This window comes from Lepisosteus oculatus, chromosome 1, assembly GCF_040954835.1.
Source record: "Lepisosteus oculatus isolate fLepOcu1 chromosome 1, fLepOcu1.hap2, whole genome shotgun sequence".
Lineage (NCBI taxonomy): Eukaryota > Metazoa > Chordata > Actinopteri > Semionotiformes > Lepisosteidae > Lepisosteus > Lepisosteus oculatus.
The window spans coordinates 3,990,144-4,012,721 of NC_090696.1; the positions used below are offsets into that span (position 1 = coordinate 3,990,144).

A 22,578-nucleotide genomic window follows, 5' to 3' on the forward strand; every position below is an offset into this window, starting at 1 on the left:
TGTTATGTAAGCTTTATAGTCTTAATAAGGAAATATTTCACTTTGTCAATATGTACCTGTGTCACACAGTGTCCATTCATCTTGGGACATCTCCCAGGACTATTTGAGTCACCATCTAAAGGGGACATCTAAAGGTCTTACACGGTACCAAATTGTGGAACAGAAATAATCATTATTACTAATTTATTTGATTGATGCTTTTATCCAAAGTGGATTACATTTCCACCTATTTATACAGGTGGGTTTTTTTCTGAAACTAACTCTGGTAAAGGACTTCGCTGTGGGGTACAAAAGCAGAATCTGACCTGCCACAGCCTTCCAGTTACAAGACCAAAACCCTTCTGTTCATGAAAGATGCCACGGTGCTCTTTGTGAAGAGGAGGTGTAAACCCCACTGTTCTGGCTAAATACCTCTCTGGGTTTGGGCATTCTGGCCTCGCTGAAGTTCTTCCTTAATTCACAAGGTGAAAAAGTCCTTCTTCCCTGGCTAATCTGATGTGTGCCGGGGGTGCACCTGTATAATGGCTGCTGTGCCTACCCCACTGCTCTTCCGAGGTGAAGTACGAGCCCTCCTAGGTAAGGTGTGTTGAGATCCTATGGAATGAAAAGCTCTACAGAAATGCAATCAGTCAATCTGGTTCATGTGGTCCTTGAACGCATTGTAGTAAGCAGTTCCCCTAGGAACCAGCACGACGTGTGATGCCTGTTGCTACCTGATCAATGTGCAAGCCGTGCTGATTAAAACAAAATTACTCTGTGTTATTATATCCGTCATCAAAATGCACACGAGCGCATTACTACTATTACAATTAGCATTGTAAATAGGGAACACTTCAGCGCATTAGTCAGAGGCTTCTTTTATTTCCTTTTATCAATGCTTTATCAGGGAAAATCAAATACACTACTCATAATACCCTCTAGAGGGAAGTATTTAACAAAGAAGAGCACATATTAAATACTGTTTTCTTACTTGCAGATCAATCGTTAAATGATACATTGAGGATAAGAAGAATATATTGTAACGCAACGGGGGCTCAGGCGGGCGCCCTTGCCGCATTAGGTCGGCCCCTGCACCGTCCGGGGTTCGAACCCGGGACTTCCGCGTCTCTCTGCAGCGACCTAGCCCCGTGAGCCAAAGAGAGATCTCTCAACAGCCCAGTAGCTGTGGTCCTGCTATCACAGGGAAGGGCGGTGACGTCACCTGCTCTGGTACGCCGGCTCTTACACAGTACCTGTCGGCCGTAAGCGTTACACTCTCCCCCGCTTAAATCGCCGTCCCCGGCGAAGGGCTATCCCGCCCCGCTTCTGACACCAATGTAACGCAACGGGGGCTCAGGCGGGCGCCCTTGCCGCATTAGGTCGGCCCCTGCACCGTCCGGGGCTCGAACCCGGGACTTCCGCGTCTCTCTGCAGCGACCTAGCCCCGTGAGCCAAAGAGAGATCTCTCAACAGCCCAGTAGCTGTGGTCCTGCTATCACAGGGAAGGGCGGTGACGTCACCTGCTCTGGTACGCCGGCTCTTACACAGTACCTGTCGGCCGTAAGCGTTACAATATCATAACCCCGATTAAATATATTTCGGCTGTATTCTGCATGCAAAGTGACTTACAGTTAATAATACTTCTTACAGTTAATAAAATGCCCTTCTCAAGCCTTTCCGCAGATCTCCCCTTTCTAGACCCCAGCCCCGGCCCCCACCACCCCCCCGGACCATTGATGGGCTCCCAGCTCTCACTGTAAATACGATCCTGGATTCTCGCTGGGTCCGGGGCAAGTTTCAATACCTCGTTGACTGGGAGGGCTGCGAACCCGAGCAGCGCTCCTGGGTTCCTGAGAAGGACATTTTGGACCCTCAATTGATTACCAATTTCCCCCGGCGTCTGTCCAATCGATCCTCTAGGGCGTCGGGGGGGTTATGTTTCGCCACGCACCCGGAGGACTCGTCATTCCACCTCGCATTCCCAACGGTTTCCAATTAGCCCGTTTATCCCAGCATATTTAATGCTGCTTCGCACTCTCCCCTGTGCTCAGTATTAGGTCTTCCTGCGATTAATTAGGTCTTGGTTTTTGGCTTCCTGACCCTGGTTTGTTCTCCGACTACGTCTCCTGGTTTTGTTTTGGTACTTTGACAATTGTTCTGGCTTCGACTCTCGGCTTCCTCACGGCTCTGCTTCTGATTTTGTACTTTCGCACCGGTTTGTATCCCTTCGGCTTTCGGACCTCGGGCTGTTTAATCGACTACGCCTCTGAAGTCCGTCCTGATTATTCTGCATAGGGTCCTCATTAATATTCCGTAACCGTGTGTTTTGGGACTATGGGAGGAAATTGGAGCACCGGGACACCCCCATGACCACAGGGAAAACATACGAACTGCGGGCAGATAACACCCCAGGTCTACAATTTAATCAAGGCACCCAGCATTATGAGGCATCAGTGCAAAGCTCTGTGCCACTGTGATGCCCCACTCTAAATTTCCTCCACGTTTATAATGCTAAATGGAAGTCTTTAACTACACTATATATCCTTTTTAGTGAAAATCTGTCCAAACCCCTGTCCCATCCCCACTCTCTCCAGTCTGTGAGAGCACTGTGTCCAGATGTTTTATTTTTGTTTGTCGGGTGAATGATGACCGCTCGGGTTAATGAACCTTCTTGCAATGTGCACAGACTCTCAACCTCCTCAGCAGAACTGAAATACAGTCAGAGTACTAGTGAATTCTGCATTGTACAAAGTTTACGAACTGTTATTGAGATGAACAAACCTTATGGGAAAAATCTCTTGGAACCAGGGCACGCTGTTATTGAGAAAAAAATCACAATAGCAAAAACACGAAAGTATTTTATTTGTCGGGCTTTGCTGACTTTGCTGTTTTTTTGGTTTTTAATAAACTTGGATTGTGTTTAGTCTGCTACCAAGCACTAGCAATGAAAAAAATGCCTACATTTTCATACATAAATTTCACATTTCAATAAGACCAGATGACAATGTCTTGGCAATAACAATATCTTTAAACACAAATGAGTTATGAACTTCACAGCACTAAACGATGCAGGGCCTTTGCGTTTAAAATGTTGCGTTTTCATAGAAGACTAAAATGCAAAGACCTGCAAATCCAAGTAGTAACCCCAACGTGAAGCCAGTTACTTCATGGCATGACACGTGCAACACCACTTTTCTATAATTACTGAACAATTAAGCAATGAGGTCCAGGAACATTGGTTGGAATCTAGATAATAGGGCCACATTAGGACACCAGGAGCCCTGAAGCTAAGCCACGCTGTGGATAACTAACCAACAAGATTAATTATCTGTCCTGAATTCCTGTTTCCATGGTTTTCTACAAGGAGAAAAATAATTGACATTGCACAAACACAACACATTTAGATTTCCCCCTTGTCTGAATGGCCCTTTATTTTACACAAAGAGGAAACAAGATTTCTAAATCTCATCCTGTAATGTAACAAATGGCAAATGCTAAGTGCAGGAACTTGTTTACAAAGTTAGCGTTACAGCCAACTATGCCACCCACAACCCTTAAGGATGTTAGGATCCCTTTGTCCCTGTAATAGGTTCTTTAAATCTCCCAGAACCACCAGTGCTCCTACAGTCCAGCACCAGACAGTACATTTGCATAAATCCCTTTTTTATTCAATGCCAGCAGCCATATCACCCAGCAACTCACAACCAACAGCCCACTGAAGCTCAGCAGGTGTGAGCCTGGTCAGTACCTGGATGGGAGACCTCCTGGGAAAAACTAAGGCTGCTGCTGGAAGAGGTGTTAGTGGGGCCAGCAGGGGCCGCTCACCCTGTGGTCTATGTGGGTCCTAATTCCCCTGTATAGTGACAGGGACACTATACTGTAAAAAGGCACCGTCTTTCGGATGAGACGTAAAACCGAGGCTCTGACTCTCTATGGTCATTAAAAATCCCAGGGCACTTCTCAAAAAGAGTAGGGGTGTAACCCCGGCGTCCTGGCCAAATTTCCCATTGGCCCTTACCAATCATGGCCAACTAGTAATCCAAAGATCTTTTAGTGGAATGTCTAGAAAAGCACTATATAAGTGTAAGCTATTATTATTATTATTATTATTATTATTATTATTATTATTATTATCCTCATCCTCTAATAAGTACAATACTCTTCACTGTCTACCCCAAAATACAGAAACCAGCAACACAAAGCATTTCCCAGAGACATCCCTATTCAGAACTAGTATATCTAGTATTTCTTAAAGAAATACATTTGCCTGCCATGATCTCTGCTGAGTAGACAAAGCAGTACGAACACAAGTAACAGTCTCTGTGATAGCCAGGCTGTACTCGAAATCCTCCCACAGGTTCTGCTCTGTTTGCACTCTGTCTGTTCCCTCAATACCAGCTCTCCAGGCCTGCCCCTTTGTTTCTCTCCCCCAGGAAATCAAAATCCAGGCACAGGTCCCCAGTTCTGTTGCTAAGGCCTCCTTTAGTCTGCAAGTGCTGGAGCAAATGGCTTGTTTAAGAACTGTCAGTGTGCAGCTCTCCGGGTGTCGTGAAGCCTCTGGCTCCTTCACTTCCTTTCCCTCCCGATCTGTCAAATGTGACGTCCAAACTGGTTCAGCTCCACCACACCCCCCCATGTGCCTATCCTTAAGGATGGTAACAGTTATGTGCTCTTAAATGTGTGCTACTGTACCTGTCTCCTGTCCCACTGTCTGTGTTTGAAGACTTTGACTAGTGGGAGGAAACAGACACACAGGAGAAAGACAATACACCTACACTGGCAAAATCACTAGCTACTATATATGCAAATTCAGTTAATCACAGCCTATACTGTAAGTCTTTGTCCTTCCTCAACTGCTGTCACTCTGTGACAGTACCACAGTGGACGCACGCATGACACGATTGCAGTGGGTGTTTCAGACTTCTGAGAAAACAGTAGACGTCAGAGTCAATACCATCTGAATTCTGAAAGGCCATTGAAAACTACCCCCTCGACCACGCAAGGATTCACGGGTAATACAGACACAGAAGGAAACATCTTCAGAGAATCTGTACTGAGTAGGAAGATTACATCAGAGTTCGCTTAAGTTCAAAATGAGATCTTCAAGAATACCCAGCATGACATTCTCATCCAGTTTTTGGTGTAATGCAGGTGTTAGGCTTAAAGATTTTTTTCTGCCTTTCAGTAAGACAAAGAGGATAATTACTTGTTTACTGCACCTATAAAATGTGTGGCTATTTACAAAAAAGTGACAAAGGAACAGGGAACAGATCAGCCCTATAATTAACCATCTTGTTCGGCAAATCTTTAAAGATGGGAAGAGTCTATGGTTAGAGCGTGGAGGAGGTGGAAAGTCCGTGAGGAGCTGTTATAAGGAACCATTTGGGAAAAAGTGGAAACGGCACATCTTTCGATTCCACTTATTGTACAGGAACGGAAGCACTCAGAAACTGAGTTTTGGGTTTCACTACTGCTGTGTTTCCTGCAAAAAGAGGAAGGATCTGTAGAGAAGGGATTTGATAATCCTCAGCCGGCCCTTCAGTGCTTACCAGAGCATCCAGTGGCTCTGGGGACCATAGACACCCTCCACAGAGGAATTCTAAAACCACTGAAAGAGACCTAAAGATTCTTTCCATTTCTTTTTTTTTTTGTTTTAGAATTGGCAATTATTTCTGTTTAACCTGAAAATTTGGAAGAGACAACAGTGTTTTCATGTCTTGATTCACAGCTACAAGCCCCATGATCATGTAGAGAATGAGGAAGTGCCTCGTCTCTGCCCACCTTGGAGTCAATCGGCTTTTAGCACATCAGAGGCGGCACCGCACCATACTAGAGGTTCAGAACTGAATGGGGAAAGGCGTGTCCCTCACCGATAGCTCTGCAACACCCCAAAAGGCCACAAGAGGTCACTGTGTCACTGAGAGTCAAGAGAGCCCAGAGCAATCAAACCAGCTGGGGAATCCTAGTCACAGTCAGCTAGTAACCCAAACTCATATCTGCGATCATAGCGCCCCCTGGAAGGCCTTGTATCCTTCCCCATCTAGTTCTGTTTGCGTAAAAAGGTAACTAATAAGAAAATGGCAGCATTTTGCACTGCATCCTAATATAGAAATATTTTAATAAAATAGTTGAATGGTCATCTTTCAGCTTAAGAAGAAGAATCTTTATTTTATAGAGAGTCTTTAAAAGTTGCTTCTCAAAGCTCTTTACACTGTGTAAATAATTAAAAAGAGAAGAGATAACAGAATAAGTAAAATTATAGAAAGGGGTTTGAATTAATTAAAAGCCTTTCTGAAAAATAAAGCGTTCAGTGTGGATTTGATTGAGTTTAGGGAACATGACTCCTTTCAGTCTCTGGGGCTGGAATTCCAGAGCTATGGGGCACAGCCTGGGAAGGCCCTGTCATCCATGTCTGAACAGGAGACCAGAGTCAGACGAAGTACTGAGGTGCTAATCCATGTAGAGCCTTAAAGGTGATTATATCTGTTAACTATTTTCTTTACCAATAACCGAAAATCCTGTGCATGTATCGTTGCTTACCTGAAGCCAGTGCAGGTGCTCAGAGCTACCCATGAGTCTGTGTGCCCCCTGACATGGCCATGATAGAAGCAGTGATCCTGAAGGAAGAAATAAAAAAATAGTGTTAAGGTCACACTGGAGCCCAATAGTACTATACAAGCACATTCAACATTTTACACCAGTAATGTTTTTTTTATGTAATTCACTACAATGAAATCTATAACTACACACCTCCTTCCTTTGCATCAGAACAGCTTTAAGTTTTTCTCATTCTAAGTTGAAAAGATGCTACATTCTGTCTACTTGGCTCTCTTGAGTGGTAGCAATCTCATCAACCTTTTTTTAATAAAATAAGTTTAAAACGTCATCCTTCTCAGATCCCACTGTTTCTCTAAGCAACACTTTCTGGGGTTCATTCGGGCATAGTGAAGCTCTTATAACATCACCTGATCTACTGCCAAAGAAGCATCCAGGCTAGAAAAATCAAAGGATGTCTAAATATTTTGACTAAATATGTGTAAGTACTGGCTGGCACGATGCCGCAATGGTTAGGATTGCTTCCACACAGAGCTGGGCCCCTGTGCTCAATTCCTGGGGTGTTACAGTATCTGTATGAAGTTTGTTCTCCACCTGTTTGCATGGGATTTCAACAAGTGTTCTGGTTTGCTACCACAGTCTAAAGACGCACAGGTGAGTTAATAGCCTTCTGGAACAACTGGCCCTGGTGCGAGTGTGTGCATGTTTCTCTGTGTTAGTCGCCTGTGGTGGACTGGTGTCCTGCCCAGGTTGTGCCCTGCCCTGTGGACATTGCTTGCTGGAATAGGCTTGTGCTGCCCCGCAACCCTGTACTGTATGAAGCGGTTAGAAAATGGATGGATGTATAATACCATGACTTACTGCAGTGCCTTCAAACACAAGCACATATTCCCAAAACGTTTTCTGCCATACTAATTTCTGAACAAGAACAACTCCAAAATGTAATTTGAATTGCCTGTTTTTGAAAGATGTGAAAAATAATTATGTTTTTCGCATTTAGTTAGCATTGTTTTTTTCTCTTGAAATGAAATTACATTTTTTTTCATCTGTTCTCTTGCTGTTTGTACTATATAGAGTGTCAGTCCATGTAAATTACTGATTCCAACAAAAAGATTTCAGAAAAGATTTGTCAAAACTAAATGACAGAAAGTGTATCAGTAATGTGTTCCACAATTGCTCCCTGAAAACTGTCACACACAGTTGCTTCCCCATGCAAGCTTTTAAAAATATCTTTTATGTGTCTTTTCCACAGAGCCAATTTTGAATGAATAAATTGGTATGAAAAATATCAAATGAAAAAGGACACAAAAATGTAAGATTAGACAGATCATATATAATCAGATACACAGCCAGTAAGGAACTACTTCACAGAAAATTACTCCTGCCAACTTTGACAAATTCAACCACTATATTTTTTGTACCGACATTTTAAATGAATGAGGTAAGTAAAAAAGAACTGGTTAACTAATGCTTTTAACACTGGTGTATTTTCGGAAACAATGACATAAATTGCTATAATTAACAAGAAGCTGCCCTGTAATTTAACACAGCTGTATTATTTTCTCAGAGAGAAACTGTTTGGCCAGGAGATGCCTGTTGTTGAAGCTGTCCAGTTGAACTGTGTTCCTCCAGACTGGTCAAATAGCCAAATCCGGGGCATTCCATACCAAGAAAGGACTATACTGGTAGCGTTTTCAGCATTCCATGAATTGCTTTGCATTTACTACACACTTTTCACAAACTTCACAGCTGATGGATATCCACAGAAATATTTAAAAACTGAGGTCATATGAAATTGCTGTTCTTCAAACCTTATGTTCACCAAATACAAACAAATGAAATAAAAATAAACCCAAAGAATGTTCTTCAACAAAACGTTAGCAATAGGTTTGAAAAAGTGGTTCTTCTGCAGAACATCCCATGAACACAGTATTGCAATAAGCAATCTCTGTGACTTCAGGCGATAAACTGTACTCAATACAAACAAGCTTTCATCAGGCTTTTGTCATATACAGTATTCAGTCTGTTGTACAGATATGTCAAGTGGTACACTTTTTAGGGTCACTCCCACCTTATGTACCCACAAATCATGAAATCCATACATGTTTTTGATAAATCTACCAACATCCTCTACCTACCGGAAACAGATGACTAGTTTAAGGATTAACCCACCTTAGGACCCATAAACACATCAAGGGTAATGACGGTATGCCTGCAGATACCTGACGACACCTTCAGCTACAGCTGAAGCAAAGTGCTGTGATGCTAAATTGTGACCCTCAGGCCTTGCTGTGTCTGTTGAACACCAACAGACAGTGGGTTTCTTCACCTCACATGACCAACTGCCTTGTCTTCTGCATTTGTTCCCGATATTATTTTTAATAATATTTTTGTAGCTAAATGCTTTCAGGAGGTATTTGTAACTGTTTAGGGCGTGGTATTTATTGTGTTTATAAGATTTGGGTTGTTGCAGAATACGTGATCAGTACTCCCACGCATTCCCACAAGACTCTTGTGTTGCCATTCTTTTTGTTTTACAACACCCTTTTCCCAACTGTTTCACTTCATTGATATTATTCACTTTTCAATATTTAAAAGAAGATCAGCAAGAAATGACTAGAAGGGCCTTTTCCACCCTCGTTGTTTCCAATAAGGCATCCTTCTGTGTCACTCCAAATGCTGTAAAAATGACAGGACCTGGCTATTTACAAAAGAGTTTGTCTGCTCACCGGGCCATGAAATTAGCTGATTTATTAAAGCTACAACTGTGCTTAGACTGAATAAATCTATATTAGCCTGCAATGTGAGGCTGGCTTGGAGGTCCTTTGCTCAGAGTGTGAATGCAAGAGGATTGCAAGAATTTAATCTGACAGTTTTGAAGACTGAGGACACACAATGTACACCCAAGGCATTACAACATGAGGGTCACTGCAGAATCCACTTCTCCAGAGTAGCACACTACAACTGTTTGCGAAGGAGGCTGGGTTTTAGCTGTTAAGTTACTGCAACTGTTAAGACTTAGAAAGTCTTTCTTCACCTCCTTGAGCCTTAAGCCAGTGGTTGAAGAACTGCACAAAATATGGCTGCCCTGTACCAAGCTACCTGGAAATTAGCAATTCAATGACCAATAATACAACAGTTGAAGCTGACTGCCTCAGTCAATAAGACAGAAAAAATGGCAGAACCCCATAAAAATTTGGGATCCCAGAACAATATAGTAATATGATGAGCCATCAGAGCTAAGAGCCACACTACCCCCCCCCCCAAACAAAAACATTTAAAAACAGACATTCAGAGTACACCCACAGTAGATGATTTATCTAAATGAAAGAGGAAGTTGTGGTCCCACTGCTTTACTCCTCTAACCACTTCTCCCAGATGTTTCCCTGCAGTGGAGTGCGCAGCAATGCAGCGAAGTGCAGATTCGTGGCATGGATGTGTGGCTAAAGGTCAAAATGTGTAGCCAAGCAAAACTGCATGCGGCCCACTGATTCTGAAGAAACCTTTGCTCTCTCTGTTTGTATATTGACATGAACTCTGTTCTTTCTAAAGTGCTCCTGGCAATGGAATTTAATAAAGATCTCTTTTTAATGAAACAGTGTTTTGCACTGATATCACCCTGGGATGATGTACAAAGACAAAATGTTAACATTTAGCCTAACATTTATTACGATAAAGTTTTCCACTCCATAAATATCTCAATGCAAGCATCTGCTTAATTCCTCCACTTTCCACATGCTTGTCTGTACATCAATTCAATCAGTTGCTCCTAATTAAGGATTTGTGCTTTGTTGATTGATTAATAGTATGTGTGCAGTAAATGCTCTACCTTCAGATTCTGCTTGTGTTCTACAGACATGGCAAAATCTCTGCTCATCCTTGGCAAATAATAAGAATAATCCAGTTGTGTTGGCAATAATATTGTTATGTCTGGAGAGGTGTCATGAAATTTAAAATCAATGAGTTCCAGTTTACTCAGTTGCAGCTGAGCTTAAAGGCTGGTAAACAAAGGATAAAAGAGAATCTTCTGGTTTACTCTAGTTAATTAACTCCTTAATAAATCATTAAGGGTCTTCAGCAGATCAAGGCACAAAAATAGAGAAACAGAAAACAAACAGAAGAAAGTAGAGAATTAATGGAGGGTGAGAGAAGCAAGCCAGATGAGAGAGACCAGATTCTTGCTAAATAATTTGAACCTTGTTAAAGAGCTTGATTTCCAGAGGAAAAGAGGAAATCCAGAATTCTCTATCTTGGAATCCTCAGGCTAAAGATGTCCTTTCCTACTTGGTAATGTAGTTTAGAATAGGGATATAGATTACCATTCACTTTTGGAGTATAAGGTGGTAATGCTGATGTGAAATTTAAGATATTACAAACAGTAAATCCAGGGATGCCTAATATAAGCCATTTTATTAAGTCTTGTGTCCAGGTCTTGGTTTATTTTCACTGCAGGCATACTATTCTGGAGAGTTCCAGGGCAGAGAGACAATATGACATGCTAGACTCAATTATCGTGGCTGTGCTACAGCAAGTGACCAAACAGCCAGTGAGGCCCTCAGTGACTGCTTAGGAAATAACAAAAGTGATATAATATCTCTTCAATATTGCTCCATCACTTTGAAAGGAGACCTTGGCTGCCTGTATAGGAAAATTATTGTCTTAATTGTCTCTTATATTTGGTTTGGGGCAAAGGGATTGTATACATACTATATCAAAATGCAGAGATTAGAAACATAATGCATTTTCAATGCAGAGAAAAGAATCCAGAGAAAAGAGAAACATTAAATTGACCATACTCAATATTGACTACAAATATATATATTTTAATTTAATTTCTGTCATTCTTATTTTCACAATCTTCAAAAGCTCACTATTTAAAAAAATAAATACGCAAAAGAAAACAGCAAGAAAACAAACAAAACACTGATTTCTGTGATGAATGTTAAACATTTAAAATTTCTTTTAAACAAGAGGAGGCCATTCAGCCCATCTGGCCCATTTAGTAGTTAGTAGTTAATTGTTCAGCTCTTTCTTGAAAGAAGCCGAGGTATCGGCTTCAACAGCATGGCTGTTCTTTTGTTCCATTCTCCCACAACCCTCTGAGGAAAGAAGTGTCTCCTGGTTCTGACTTTAAATGTACTTCCACATAGTTTCTACTTCTGCCCTCAGGTGTGCATTTTAGTGTTAAGTTTATGGGGCTGAAATTTCAAGAAAATGATTAGCAGCTCATATGTCAATGAGAAAAAGAGACTTAAATATTCATGGACGACAAAGAGCAGAAAGTACAGATGCAACCGTTCGAAATGCCTCACAAAACTCATTGACATGGTAGGCTAGGTGCGCTATACTGTGTTGTGATTCGGCATGCTGAATTACACTGCCCAAAGAATCTTCACAGGCCAAAGAAGATTGATAATTGGCACTTAGATGTTAGTCTTCAATAGGTGGTGTACTGGATTTTAGTGAAATGGTAGCTTCGTTTAATCTGTTGTACTACTTCTTTAATTCCACTTAATATGGAACTAATATGTTTTTTAAACTTCATTAATTATATTCATTTCTGAATTCAAAAAAAGCATATTTATTTAACTGGTAGTGGTAGCTGAAAATAAAGAATAAAGAAAGGTACATAACTGTATTTCTACTTCTTCATAAATATTTTCTGCATCGAATTCTTGAACTTGGACACTTGATGTGGTTATTTTGTGGGTGTTTCTGGATAATAAAAAGTCTGGTGTTTCATTGAAACCCTTGCAGACAATTGAAAAAGCTACTCTACGCTTGTAGTTTTTTATTGAGCTCATCCAAGCATTGGTGGTTCAGTGGTGTAGGTAGGTCCAGGTTCAATTCCTGGCCATTGCAAAAATTGTACAAAAATAGGGCATAATAAAGACTCTTCCTCTGATAACAAAATATAATAAATAATACGTATACTACCTTTTACATGATTTGTATATAACACAGTATGTTAAATATTAAAATAATATTAATAGTAAATGAAGTAAATAATAACATTAATGAACTTCCATAGTGTAGAGTTTGCAAACATGTGAATACCAGTTCACTAGTACTACTGCTCCAACCAACCCTGATTACTAGACCAACAATTTCCAGGATGCTCGGAAAGAGTAAGGGTATTTAAAAATGCACTAAAACAAAAATTGCAATCGAGGTTTTTACATGTATGTTTGCTTTTAAATACTAATCATTAAAGCCACTATGTTTGTATGTATATGTGTTTCTCTTATTCAGTTCTTCAATTTCTCATTTAGTTGGTTGCTTTGGACTTAAATAGATTCAATTCACTTCCGTTTGTGAAGATTTGTGCAATTACAAGTAGTGGCTATAAGACCACACAGTATCGTAATGTATTTAAAAGCAGATAAACATTTATACATAAACAAAAACAAAACAGAGACAGATTAAAATACATTTTTACAATATACTCTGCTCAAAAACATTTATGCAATATAATTTTAATGATCTCCTGGGATCTAGATGAAGGCTGTCTGCAAGTACGATGCAAATCAGTAACAGAAACCAGACATAAAGGAAATAACTGGTTTATGGGTCAATTTACTGTACATGACACATGGGGGCTGTTTCACAAAGCAGGTTTAACTAATTCGGGATTTTCTCAAATTATCTGGACAGAATTAAACAATAACTGAGTTCAGGTTAACTTTGTTTTACAAAGACAAACTCAAGTTTAAGTTATCCAGTTAAAACAATCCAGGTTTACTCAATCTGACTCACTGCATGTTCACATCAGTTCAGTTAACAAGGAGGGCCGAGCATCACATCCTTCATCCACACCAGCACCAGCAAAACGACAGTGAAAGAATGTGCATTTGAATTAATGGGATTATTGCTCACAGAACTTTTACAGTGTAAAAGGAGTTTTGCGAAGCCAAGATAGCTTCTCCTTATCTATAAAGACGATTCCCATTACGAATGAAATATCTCACGAAAAGAAAGAACAAACTGTACAATTGTCATTTATTTTGGTTTCCTTATATCATTTAGATTGTATTTGACCAAAAGGACAACAGGAACATTGCTTCAGTGAAACAAGAAGCTGTGAATATTAGTGAAAATTAAGAATATGCATATTGAGGACTAAAAACACTCATCTGTGAATCCGCAAACCAAGCATGCAAGATGGTCTTAATGTCTTCCTCTCATCTGTAATGTTACTTGCGCTTTTTTGTTCTTAGAAAGAAAACCTACTGTATACGATTCCCATCTTGACTAGTATAGATAATTGTAGAACACGTACAGTATCTGTCAGAAAAAACGTTAGTTATATTTATTAATTTTATTTTATATTTATATGTGTCTAAAACTAGATTCCATTCTTTGGCAATTATCCTAAGTATACAAAAAAAATTACCGCTCTTTTTTGAATGAACTGGTTTTCTTCAGAAATGGGAAAGACCTGGATGCTCTCCAGCCCTCATACAGTCGTGTAACTGTGACTGGCCACCAGACCAGTTCCCTGCTCCTCCAACAAACTGTGAGGCATTCCCTTACACTGCAGTAAAGAACTGCAGACTACGCTCCTTTAAAGATGCCATATTAACACAACACAATCAAGAGCCAGATACAGTTTAATCTGTGCAGCTCATTCAGCCATCTGTTTTCATCTTCCCTGTAATTATCTGCGTAGAACCTACTAAACACTCCTGTAATCTCTAACAACCTTTCAATCACACAAAATTTGATTTTCATTTTTACCTTTTCTGACTTTGATTATATCAAGTATACATAATGTTCCAGCGGAAAAAAACTGAGAATACCCCTAATAATCATCGGTTGATTTTCACTGGTGCTCACTGACATCCATGGAGATAATATGGAACCAGTTATCTTCTCGCAAGATGTGAAATCTGCCTTTTGGATTACTGATTTCCCGTCATTTGCCTGCCACTAATTTCAAATTTTTATGGCAGTCGGACAAGTTATGACGCATAAGGTCATGATGCACCAGAGGCACATGCACCCATAACCATGTGTCTTGTGAGGTCACTCACATAGGGCTTTTCCATAACACAGCATGCAATGGAAAATGCCTGGTCTGCTACTACTTTTCAACCCTTGACCATTTATAAGAAATAGCACATGCGGAGTCATTCCCACTACTTTTGACAGAATGGACCATTTGCTTGGAATGTGGCAAATTCTTTAAAAAAAAAAATTAGAATCACCAATTATTGCTTGTTAACCCACCCAATTTAGAACAGTTCATTGTGTATTTACCACTGCAAGCCACCTCACAAGGAGAGAACGAAGAAGCACAAGCTTAGCATGGAAGGTTTGTGGAAGTTCAACTCTTTCTATGTCACATGTTTATTCCTAATGCAAACTCCAACCCCAAAGAAAGGCTGCAAAATATATCCGGAGCTAAATCCAAAAGCCCACACAGCCTAGTCCCATTTTAAGTCCCATTACAAACACAGCAGTAACATCAACAGAAGGCTACTCTTAAGGGGAATCCTTACCCTAACCCAAGCTCCACTCTGAGGTTACCATCAGGCAACTGTTCAGTTCATTTTGAAATGCATTTCAGACTAGTAATATAACTTGTCTTTCATCATGTCACAGGCTCGGCTTTGACTTCACAAGAGGCTGCAGCAGTCGCTGTGTGGCCCTGATGACCAATCTGACTTCCACTGGCTGCTCTCAGCTTCCCCACTACAGAATCCTGGTTACAGTTGGCTAATGATCCAGGCTCAAACCTGCAACACCTAGACTGCAGAGCTCCATGACCTTGGCCATAAATCTCCACCTATGATTGGAGGCTGAGGATGACGGTTGAGTCTGGCACTGTATGTATTATTTATGTGTACATCTGTGATCTAGATATTGAATGAATCTTACATACTGTGTATGAAAAACATTGGCACATCTGATCAGATACTTATAGGTGCATTGAAGAGGGTGATTGCTTTGAAACAAAGGTACTAAACTCCTACACATAATTCTATGCAAGTATCTTCATAAGAAAAAGAAAAATGTTTTGCAATAAATTTGTCAAAACATTGGATGAAGATCTTTAGGGAGAAATGTTGGAAAACATTTTGTAGAAATGAAATGAGTTTGCAAAGAACATGTGTAGGAGTTTACCATAAATACACGCCAAGGAATTTAGTTTCATATCCTAGTCCATTTTGTGCCCTGAAACAAAAAAGTGTTTCACCAAGGGGTTCTTTTTTTATTAATAGAACTTAAAAAAAATCTCCAGGAAACACAACATGTAGATGTATATCATGTAATGATCAATGAACTGAGTCATGAGGAGGGTCTGCTCAAGGCACAAGATGAAATCCCAGAGAACAAGCAACGAGATGGGTGTCTATGAAACAAGAAACCCAATCCTGTACGAGTTCAAATCTGGAGCAAATTGTGCTTAATGAGTCACTTTCATTCCAAATTCAGCTGACCCTACACCCAGCATTGAAAGCTAAGGTTGGATTGATAGTAATTCACTTGGAATTTATGACTGTTGTGACAAATTAAAGAAACAAATAATAGGGTGATATCACGTGCTGGAATGAAAAAGGGGGCACAAAAATCTCAGCCTGCTTGTTCTTCTGTTGCTGTGAGTTTACCCAGCCTTTACTTCATTGCCAGTGTTGAGGCCAATGACAGAAGGCACAATGAACTGTGCAGTCATGCTGCAGATGCTGAGCCAGCAGAGGCACTGATGTAAATGCTGTCCTTGCATGTGTTAAGCTACCAATGACCAGACGAGCAAAATGGCCAGAATACCTACTACCAATAGCCAGTAATCAATACAGGGCATGTTGGTTAATAACTGTCTATCATTTTAAAACCAGCACAGAGGAGGATTCATGCTGGATCTTTCCCATGGAGTATATCTCCACTTGCAGGTCTCATTACTCAACTCTTAAGATTCTTTAAACACATGGAAAAACTATTTCAACCATGACTGCATTCGTGTAATGTCAGCAAGCACATTTATGTATTCAATTCAATCATACACACTTCTTTCTGACATCAGCATGATTTAATGTGGCTGTTTTTCAGTACTTCAGAGCAAGCTGTAGTAATAGAAATATTAGTGGTTCTGTTTACCCAAGTCTGTGCATTGTATGGTGTCAATATAACCATGCTGCGATGTTCCATAAACCCTGCTCCAGGACCAGACTTGCAGAAGCTGCTGGGTGTCTGATCCTGTTTGATCAGAACACGGGGTGAGCCCTATGGCCCAGACATCACAATTCAGCTCTGGGTTCCACAATTAACCAACTGTAACCATCACTCTCCATGCAGCGGCGTACAGTATGACTGCCTGCGAGGCTGAACTAACTGCAGTCAGCTAGAATATCCTCAGCCTGCCATACAACGGCCAGCAGCCGGTGAGGCTGCAGTCATATCATTGTAACTCTCTGTGGACACTGGGGTGTGTGTGTGGGGTGAACAAAGGCGTATGGCTGGACAATTTACGTGTTGGAGGAATCCTAGCACCAGCTCAGGTTGCTGTTTCTCTTGTAGGAAGGTTTCTGAGGTCAGCGGTGTAATGCAGTGGACTTATACAGTAAGTATATGGTTGCTTCAGCAAAATACATCAGTTAAACTGGATTAATTTTGTTGATCCTTCATAGGAAACTGATGAATGTTTGGAATGTATTATACAAACTTGAAAAAAAATCTAAATTGCACTTTACAACAAAATAGATAAAGCTGTTATAGATGACACTCTCCTGCCAATACGAATATGAAAAGACACTGCACAGCATATTTTTAAACTGTTGTTTTATGTGGTAAATATATAATTCATAGCACATAAATGAGCAGAATGAACAGGAAAAGCACTAAACCACAAACACCTTTCAAACTTAAATGGAAATGTATTTTTTTTTGAGAAACTGGCAGAAAAATGAAGCCTCATAGTGAACCTTTCAACCAAACTTGGGTTCCTACAGCTACTGGATATTCTATAGCTTCCAAAAATAATACAATTTTAAAAGCAAATTATTTGCAATTGTGTTGGAAAGAAACTCATCATCTCATTGATTAGTAGGGTTTATGGTAAGTTTTAAGTTACGTGCACACTTATATTTCCATATTTACTGTTTCATCACCATAATATAATCCTGAACCTTTCTTGACTCACACTTCACAACAGGTGAGAAACACAAGTTCCTGGATATGAAGTTTCCCGTCATAGCAGACCTACAGCACAGTCTTAAATAGATTTCTGCACAAAGGTTAATATTCATACCTTGTATTTTTAAAAAAAAAGATCCTACACTGTAACAGAACCCTTAAATGTTAGACTTAAGCAGAGCCATGAAAGCCATATGACAAGACTCTTGAATGTTTTTTGTCAGGGAAATGTCAACCTATTCCTCATTTCAAATTGTTGCCAAATAGTTTTTCTTTGCTCGACATTTTGTAGTGCCAGGTATACTTAGCAGATTCCCACTCAAAACAACCTACAGTACAGCACACAGAGTTTCTTTCCATAAAGGAATTTTGAGTAAAACAATCACTGTTTCTAGAGTACTAAATTGTCAGTAATATGAAGACACGTTTGTGTTTTTTTGCTTTGTCTCAGTCACCACAGCTTCATTAGTTTTCTTTACAATCTCAAGGCAGTCCAACAGTTCCACAGTACTGTATATGATGTAAAATCACCATTATTGTAAATTATTATATGCAATAATGGGTCTGGAACAGATTGGATGGACTCTATGAAAGGAATTTAGAGGAACGTTATAGGGCAAAAGAGAAGCCATTATTATGTATTATAAGGATTTACTGGGACATGATACTGGTCTGGACTGGCGGTCAGGTTATATGCAAGTCTGCCTGAACTCCACACCCTGGGTTTCACCTTCACTGAGAAAAGCGTGATTGCATGCAAAAATAACTACTGGGATCTGCAATGCAGAATAAGATACTGTAATATGACAATGTGGCCTGACTGCAAATGAATCTGGCCCTATAGTTCTAAAATGCTTCAAGTTACCTTCCACCCATACATAGTCGAGGGCGTTGCTCATCCAAGGTCTCGGTTTTCTAATTTTCCTGTCATGACATGTCATTTGCACGAAGCTTCTCCCTACTGATAAAATCTAGAAAATGAAACATTTTGCTGCCAGTTTACTGTAAAGACCAGAATGAAACATCAGGCATTAAGGAAGAGAAGCATGCAATTGATTATTCTTGTGTTCTACTGTATGTGCTAGAGAGGTAAATTCTTGTTTGCTAGATTTAGTTTTCTGATTTCTGACCAATCTATTTCAATATAAAAGTTTTTTCTAACTGCTGTTTTTCTCATTTTAAGCGAAACAGGCTGCCAGTACACCTCCACACTGGGATTAAACTGATCTTTTGATTATGAGGGTCATTCAGGAATACTTAGAAAAATACAAAGGCCCAGTTATTATGGCGTCACAGCATGAGGAACATAACCACCTAATAAGCTGGAAAGTAAGCAGGAGAGCACAGATTAAAATAAAAAGCCACAAGGCTCGTGCTTCCTCCCTTAAACAAACACATCCATGGGGTTCCTGCAGAATCACTTTCGAAGAAAGAACATATATAGCAAGAAAACACGATGTGAGAGAGTTTGCAAAGGCAGGGGTCTCAAATAACATGAGATTCCAACAGTGTGTGCTATTGCGGTTGGTGGGGGAGCATTTCAGAGAGAGTGGGGCAGATAGTAAATAAATAGACAGCCGGTGTGGGCAAGCCCCTAGCTTCATAATGAGTGTTTCACTTACTGTGTAATTTGGCGTGATTGTCACGGGTACCCCATCCTCAGTATAATGGGTCTCTGTGAAATCTTGGCCCAGCAGCTGACTGCAAGAAAGCACAGATAAATAAAAGCAGTGTGATTCTTTTTATAACTCTCACTGAATTTATTTTATTGCCAAGTAAAGAAAAAAATAAAATTATTTTAGCGCAATATGTGTTTATCATGTTGTCAGTCATTAGTACAAGACACATAATGGAAATGTCATTCACTTACACAAAAAGGAGTACTATTCCAAAGCTCAGTACATCAGCTTTTATTGCTACACTAGACTGGCAAACCACCACTGCTTTCCAAAAAGGTTTATAGCAACAAATAAGCAATGCATTTGTTCAAGTGGTTCACACTGTAATTAAACAAAATAATTGCAGAAAGAAGAAGAAGCGATCTTGTCTGAAGGTTTTCTGAACGCACAGTTCAGTGAATTGATAGATACACAATGCTGTTTTCCTCCAGATAAGATTCTAACAATAATGACAAAAACAACTTTTATGCCTTCTAATTAAACTCCTAACAGCAGGATTACAGCCTCTAACTGCCAGACCGCTACTGGAGGGGGAGGGAAATATGAAAGGTATGAACCATAAAGCCTTGATTACATTAAAAAAATACACAAAACACCTACAATGTATACAAGAATGTACACATTCTTTTTAAGCAACAAAATACACACCGATGATTAAGAAAAAAGTATACTTCTCCATCGCCCCATATCAGACTGAAAAAACAACAAAACCCCCAAAAAACAGACATTAACAAAGCTGCCCCGGTCTTTGAAAAATCTGGCGGCAGAAAGTTGAAAGATCAGAAGCAGGGCACGAGTTGAGAGTCAGCCCCTGAGCTCTGTTTTTCTAAGAGATGCTGGTGTAATGTCTGGGAAGAGGCCCCAGTCTGCCTCACAGCTGGCTCTGAGATCTGGAGTGGACTCACACAAGAGAACGTCAGCGTTATCGTGTCTAAGAGATGGCAGACGCAGTCCCACTCACGATCCATGTAAGGCTCTGCTCAGAGACACCAGGGGAAACAGAGGGAGCATTTACACTTAACCCAGTGAGCACAGAGAGCCTGGGATATACTGGGAGGAAAATACTACAGGGATGGGGTTGAGGTCTAAACAAAGTATTCAAGCATGATTCACATTGGCTTCCTCTTATGCCAAGCTCATTATTCTGTTTCTGAAAAAGTGCTTTATTAGTGCAGTCAGACTTTGTGCATACTGTATGCAGGATGGGATGCATAACATAAAGCAATGATTGTGGAAAGATGTCTAACTTTTATGTCAGGAACAGAGCTAGTCTCCATCACAAGTACTTATATTTATTTACTCCTGTTGCATCTCCTCTGTAACTATTTGAGCTTCTTGATGCTCATCTCCTATACCTGCCTTCAAAGCTGCTGCCAGAAAGTCCCTAAGCTGTGTGCTTTCATTGCATATCCAACACAGTGATGCCTATTCATGGCAACTGGGGTTCAGCTTTTCATGATACAGATACAATGAGACCTGTGTTTTCTATATATTGTCTGTCTGACAAAACATGGAAATTGTGTGGGGATTCCCATGATGATCAGATGTATTGGAACATGGAAGTTGTCTATAGGAAGTTGCCAGTTAAAGAATGATTTCGTAAACACTTCTGCTATCTGTCTTTCTCTCTCTCAGGGTTCATACTGGGTGCACACTATATAAAGGATCCATTTTTGTAGTTACCATGCGACAGTTTAACATCCTAAGGCTAACACACGTCACGTACATTACAAAGAAAAGAGAACTGCACATTTCCTGCTCACGCTTCAAAGCTGCTGAATTCTGAGAAACACATTCACTTTGCAACTTCTGAATTGGTAGATTTGACAGGGTTGTAAAATAAAAGCATCTGACTTCATGGTTTGAAAACAAGAACACCTCACAATGTCTGGAGAAATTCTCATTTATTATGCGATGTTGTGATGTTTCGCTGTCTGTAACGAGCCCGCAGGGGCTGCTTTGCATAATTTCAAGATGGCATTGCCAATCTTACTGTTTCTAGCTCTCTGGAAAAGCAGGAGGAAGAAATAAGAACCTAACAAAAGGAGCACAGAAAACAATAATGACTTGTTTGCATTAAAGGTCACAGCAGACACGAAGCATGTGGAGACATTTGCTAAAAGACAGCTTTTCAACATCTTGCTGAGCAAATGCTTCCTACAAATTACCTGTTATTACAAACCAGTCTGTCTGTAATTGTTACTGCACATTCCAAACTGCTTTCTTTATTTTAGTAGGAGAAATCTGGGTGACAGGTTATATCTACATGAACAGACGAATGAATTGTGTTTGCCATTAAAATAAATTAGTTTCAAATGTGCAGTAAGATTCCTTTAATCTAATGTTTATTATTGTATCGGCGCCATGTGCTACATAAGCATTTTGCTTTATAGACAGTATTAGGTTTAACAACATAAACATGCAAAAAGCCATTTTCTCTTCCATGACTGAATTTGTGCAGCTTGTGTTAACTAAACTTGATTTACAATGTGTGTGGTAAAATGGTTTAGCTAATCAAGAATTTCTGACAAGTTTACTTTATGAATAAAAGCTCCACATCCCATTGGCTGCCCAGATGTGTGCAGCTTCATCATTTCTCTCAACAAAATCTACCTGCATCCTCAGGCGTTGGTTCTGATTTTCATTTTATGGTGCATATCTTTAAAGAAGACGTCGAAGGCACTGTAAAAACCCTGTAGAACATATGTGGGGCATTTCAAAGCCAAGACGTTCAAGTAGATCACAACAGACAGATTCATCTCCTACTAATCCTCTCTAATCTAGTATTATGTTGTCTAATCATTTGCGGATTTAATATGCGGAGTTTGGAGACCAGTCACTCATTCATTCTCACATGCCATATGCCTGTTAGGCTTCACTGCTCTCCACCCCTGTCTTTTGTTCTCCTGTGCCTTATTTATCTGCTGCTGCCCCTGTCTCCCTCATAGCTGTAGAAGCTCCCCAGCCGAAACGTGTTTCTTGTCCTTAACTTTCAGCGTGGAATGATGCTTTACCTGTTCCACTTCAAACTCAAGATTCTCTTCTTCCTATTCCAGGGAATTACACACAATGTCAGGAAAAGGTCCGAATTACTTACAGGTAATTCTTTCAATATTTTCTGATAAATCCATGCATTCACATAGGACTTTTCACCTCAAGGTACTTTACATACTGATGTCACTGACAGAAGATTGGCACAGGAGAAACGTGCTGGGCTCATATTGCAGAGGTT

At 40.2% G+C, this 22,578-nt stretch overlaps 1 protein-coding gene across 1 annotated transcript in view; it reads right to left on the reverse strand.

The window, feature by feature from the left end:
• The window catches only part of adam19a (ADAM metallopeptidase domain 19a), a 124,932-nt gene that overhangs the window by 24,092 nt on the left and 78,262 nt on the right, over window positions 1-22,578 (reverse strand). The window contains exons 4-5 of the mRNA XM_069187369.1: window positions 19,290-19,368; window positions 6,520-6,596 (exon numbers count right to left, since the gene is read on the reverse strand). Coding sequence (XP_069043470.1) covers window positions 6,520-6,596; window positions 19,290-19,368 — 156 coding nt within the window. The remainder of the gene's footprint in view (window positions 1-6,519; window positions 6,597-19,289; window positions 19,369-22,578) is intronic.